This window comes from Oncorhynchus tshawytscha, linkage group LG19, assembly GCF_018296145.1.
Source record: "Oncorhynchus tshawytscha isolate Ot180627B linkage group LG19, Otsh_v2.0, whole genome shotgun sequence".
NCBI classification, from domain to species: domain Eukaryota; kingdom Metazoa; phylum Chordata; class Actinopteri; order Salmoniformes; family Salmonidae; genus Oncorhynchus; species Oncorhynchus tshawytscha.
This window is the reverse complement of record NC_056447.1, coordinates 32,363,558-32,368,362: the sequence shown is the minus strand read 5'-3', so window position 1 is coordinate 32,368,362 and position 4,805 is coordinate 32,363,558. Positions and strand designations below refer to the sequence as shown.

General features: G+C 46.4%; 1 protein-coding gene across 2 annotated transcripts in view; it reads right to left on the bottom strand.

Annotated features, from left to right (window-relative positions):
• Window positions 1-2,794, bottom strand: part of LOC112218979 (SH3 and multiple ankyrin repeat domains protein 3-like) — a 273,940-nt gene extending 271,146 nt beyond the window's left edge. For both annotated transcript variants that reach the window (XM_042301595.1, XM_042301596.1), the window contains exon 1: window positions 2,425-2,794. In XM_042301595.1, the coding sequence (XP_042157529.1) occupies window positions 2,425-2,703 (279 nt within the window). In that variant the 5' untranslated portion in view covers window positions 2,704-2,794. The remainder of the gene's footprint in view (window positions 1-2,424) is intronic.
• Window positions 2,795-4,805: the final 2,011 nt, after the last annotated feature.

The following is a 4,805-nucleotide window of genomic DNA, read 5'->3' as shown; positions in this document are numbered from 1 at the left end:
GCTGCAGAGTTAGCTGTCCCTGACCAGTGGATTCTGCTACAGAGCTAGCTGTCCCTGACCAGTGGATTCTGCTACAGAGCTAGCTGTCCCTGACCAGTGGATTCTGCTACAGACCTAGCTGTCCCTGACCAGTGGATTCTGCTGCAGAGTTAGCTGTCCCTGACCAGTGGATTCTGCTACAGAGCTAGCTGTCCCTGACCAGTGGATTATGCTACAGAGCTAGCTGTCCCTGACCAGTGGATTCTGCTACAGAGCTAGCTGTCCCTGACCAGTGGATTTGCTACAGAGCTAGCTGTGCCTGACCAGTGGATTCTGCTACAGAGCTAGCTGTCCCTGACCAGTGGATTCTGCTACAGAGCTAGCTGTCCCTGACCAGTGGATTCTGCTACAGAGCTAGCTGTCCCTGACCAGTGGATTCTGCTACAGAGCTAGCTGTCCCTGACCAGTGGATTCTGCTACAGAGCTAGCTGTCCCTGACCAGTGGATTCTGCTACAGAGCTAGCTGTCCCTGACCAGACAACTGTGGGACTCTATTACATTCACATTACTCTATTATTCATTCTTAGAAAGACGTCTGAGTCAATTCCTTCCTCAGTGAATTCATATCACACACTTTAATAAGTCATATGACTCATCTACGATCATCTGCAGGGGCTTTGATGTAAATAACATGACTCCATTCCTTCCCGCTGACTACAGATACAATTCTGCTTTAACTTTCTTTTTCTTTCGTTGTTTGAAACCCGACCTCATAGTGAATGTGTGAGCGTGTGGGAGGGACAAGCAGGGAACAACATTTCCATAATTCTACTTCCCCTACTAGGCTTTGTTCCCTTTGGTGAAGTACTGATTCAGCTTGACCCTCTGGTCAGACATTTCCTAAACCTCCTAATGGTTTAGATGAAGCAATAAAGCATGATGATTATTGTAACAGCCACTCTGGCCTCAGGCTCATACAACAGTATACTTTAGTTGTAATACCATTGGGATTACAGCATTGTACACAGTATATACTGTAGTTACATAGAGTTCCCTCCATTAAGAATTCTATTACACATGACCTGCCACAACATGCCATAGGAGTACCATTTCATGTACAACAATCAAACCTGGCTGGGATGCCTTTTACATGGCTCTCTATAGATTTTTCACAAACACAGAAATGATATTTTCTACCATTCCAGTGCAGTTTGATTTCAATAGCATGTGTGTGGGTGAAAGCTAATAGATTCCATTAACCATAAATCAACTTAGTACAACCTTCTCCAACCTCTACGGCCCCAAACAGCCCTGCAGTGGAGAGAGGGAGATGACGATAAGGGAATTCCCTGTCCTGAGTGTCCTCTTTCCATCTCTCTCTCTCATTAGTAACTGTCAGTCTGTCACTCAGGCCCTGTGCTCTAAGTCCATCTGGCTGGTGAAAGGAGAGAGGGGAGAGAAAGAGAAGAGGGGGGGCTGAAACACACACAGCCTTATTAGCATCTGGACATCTGCTCTGTCCCCTGCCACCTTCTGCAACCTACTGCCAACATCTGCCACACACACAGGCACACACAGGGACACATACACAGGCACACATTTATGATCACACACAGACACATACAGTAGCTCAGAGAAGGGATCCATGCATAGTGAGGTGTGAGAAATGCTTGAAGGGATCTGAGCAGGGGTTCTGCAGTCATTTAGCCAGACAACAACCAGCAGCAGGTAGCAAGCAGGCAGCTGGCAGGTAGAGAGCCAGAGCACAGGGGAACAGGGCCTAGGATATCAGTCAAAGCCTGAAACAGTGAACCTTCATCCCAGGAGACATCCCCACCCCCAAGCCCCAGGGGAAACACCTCCACATCACTTATGCATGCACATACACAAATGACGTGCACATAGGACACACACAGAATATATAAGCTTGACAGTTCAGAGAAAACTCTTCCCCCTGCTCTCTGAATTAACAATGCCACACACATGTCTTCTCTACACCTTTACTTGTCTCCTTATACCTTTCCCGTCCTCTTTCCCTCCCTTTTCCATCCATCGGTTTACTCCTCCCTCCCCCTCTCCCAGTTGTCAAGAGCCCAGTTGTCAAAGTCAGCTGCAGCTGACCTAATGAAGAGGTAGAGATTTATTAGCGAGAGAAAAAGAGATATAGAATAGAGAGGGAGAGAAAGAGACAGGGAGAAAGAGACAGGGAGAAGAAGAGGAAGGAAACAATCTGAAGAGCAAATAGAATAGAATAGGCGAGAGTGAGAAAGAGAGAAAGACTGAGAAACACAAAGAGAACAGGCTGCAGAGAGAGTATAGGGAACAGCGAGAGAGGATAGGAGAATATAGATGCAACAGAATGGTATAGAGGGAGAGAGGCACCAGTAGCTCTCTCCCTCAATAACAGTAACAGTCCAACAGTATGAAAGTGAGGCTGTAACTCACCGTCTGTGCCAGGTCCGGTATTCCAATGCGGATCACCAACGTGTTGCCCTTGTCCTGCGCCATGCCTCCTCCTGCACTGGGGCTCCGCTCCCGAGTGGGACGGAAAGAGAAAACACTGACAGAAACGGGAATGCCGCTGTCCTCTTCCCGTGAGCTGCCGCTGTCAGAGCTGGCCCCCTGGCTGCCGTTGGTGTGTGTGTAGGGGTGTGAGTGTGTGTGCTGGTCCTGCTGTGGAGAGCTGGGTGGCTCATGTTTGCCGGCTGCAGGACGCAGAGGCATGCTCCGTGTGAGTGGCTCGCTCTGCACTCGCTCACTCCACACACACTGCTCTCACTCGTTGGCTCACGCTCTCGCTAAACACACACACCACTCGCACCGCACATCACTCGCCTGGGAGAGAAAGAGAGAGGGAGAGAGAGAGGAAGGGGGAATGGGGAGGAGAAGGGGGGAGGACAACAGAGGATAAGAGGACGAAGGGGAGGGAAGAAAGATAAAAAATTTTTTTAAATATTTAGATACAGTAAGTAACAAGGGGACGTGTGACAAACTGAGAGGAGTTGAAGACATGAAGACATGAAGACATGAAGACATGAAGAGATGAAGACATGAAGACATGAAGAGATGAAGAGATGAAGACATGGAGAGATGAAGAGATGAAGACATGGAGACATGAAGAGATGAAGACATGAAGACATGAAGAGATGAAGACATGAAGAGATGAAGACATGGAGACATGAAGAGATGAAGACATGAAGAGATGAAGACATGAAGAGATGAAGACATGGAGACATGAAGACATGAAGAGATGAAGACATGAAGAGATGAAGACATGAAGAGATGAAGACATGAAGAGATGAAGAGATGAAGACATGGAGACATGAAGAGATGAAGACATGAAGACATGAAGAGATGAAGACATGAAGAGATGAAGACATGAAGAGATGAAGACATGAAGAGATGAAGAGATGAAGACATGAAGACATGAAGAGATGAAGACATGGAGACATGGAGACATGGAGACATGAAGAGATGAAGACATGAAGAGATGAAGACATGAAGACATGGAGACATGGAGACATGGAGACATGAAGACATGAAGACATGGAGACATGAAGACATGAAGACATGAGTGCAGAAATGAATAGATAATAACTTCATGGTGTGTGACTTAGTAGGAGAGAAACATCCTACAATCTCCAACAGGCATACATACTTTGATATAAATTCATTAGAGAAGAAGCAGACTTCTGAAATTGAGATTAAAAGCAACACAACAAACAATTCTTATTTTTAGAGTACAAAGTGTATTTCTGAAAAGTCACCTTTAGGCCCAACAAGAGAGTGAGAAAAAAAAAATATATATATATAGAGAGAGAGAGGAGTTTCTGAGGTGACAAATACTGAATTACAGTTGAAAGTGAAGCGCCAAAGCAGTGATGACCAATTCACTTATCAGCACAGGATTAATTCTCTAACCTCTTGTCATTTTGCGGTCGTACTATGACAATTTGTCAAACCCATAAACACAGGTTTTCAATGCCAGCAGCCAATGGAGTGTCACAAAGTTAGGATAGAATCACATAAGAGAAAGACAATCACAAGAGTTTCCCCATGTCTGTCACATTGGAGGGAGGGAGTGGGGGGAACCAAAACCAAAATGGAACTGAGTTACTGAAGTGATGTTAGTCACCGGGGCACTGAGGGTCAGATCGATGGCGGTACCCTGTAGGCATTAACCTTCACGCCTCCCTCTGCTCTGCTCTGCCTCTCTCTGTTGGAACGCTCTGCTCTTGTCTGGCCCAGCTCAGCCCAGCTAACATTATCATACTGTATCCACTGTGGTATAGGACCAGTCATTTTCTGACACACCCCTGGATGTGAATGTGTGGGTACGTGCTTATTTGCTTGTTGTGTAAACGCGTGAACAGTATGTGTCTATATGCTGTATATGTAACTGATGTGAAATGGCTAGCTAGTTAGCGGTGGTGCGTGCTAATAGCGTTTCAATCGGTGACGTCACTCGCTCTGAGACCTTGAAGTAGTGGTTCCCCTTGCTCTGCAAGGGCCAAAGCTTTTGTGGCGCGATGGGTAACGATGCTTCGAGGGTGGCTGTTGTTGATGTGTGCAGAGGGTCCCTGGTTCGAGCCCAGGTAGGGGTGAGGAGAGAGACTGAAGCTAAACTGTTACATATATGGCTGTGTGTGTGAGGTAGCGGCAGGTAGCTTAGTGGTTAGAACGTTTGGCTAGTAACTGAAAGGTTGCGAGATCGAATCCCTGAGCTGACAAGGTAAAAATCTGTCGTTCTGCCCCTGAAGAAGGCAGTTAACCCACTGTTCCTAGGCTATCATTGAAAATAAGAATGTGTACTTATAAACTGACTT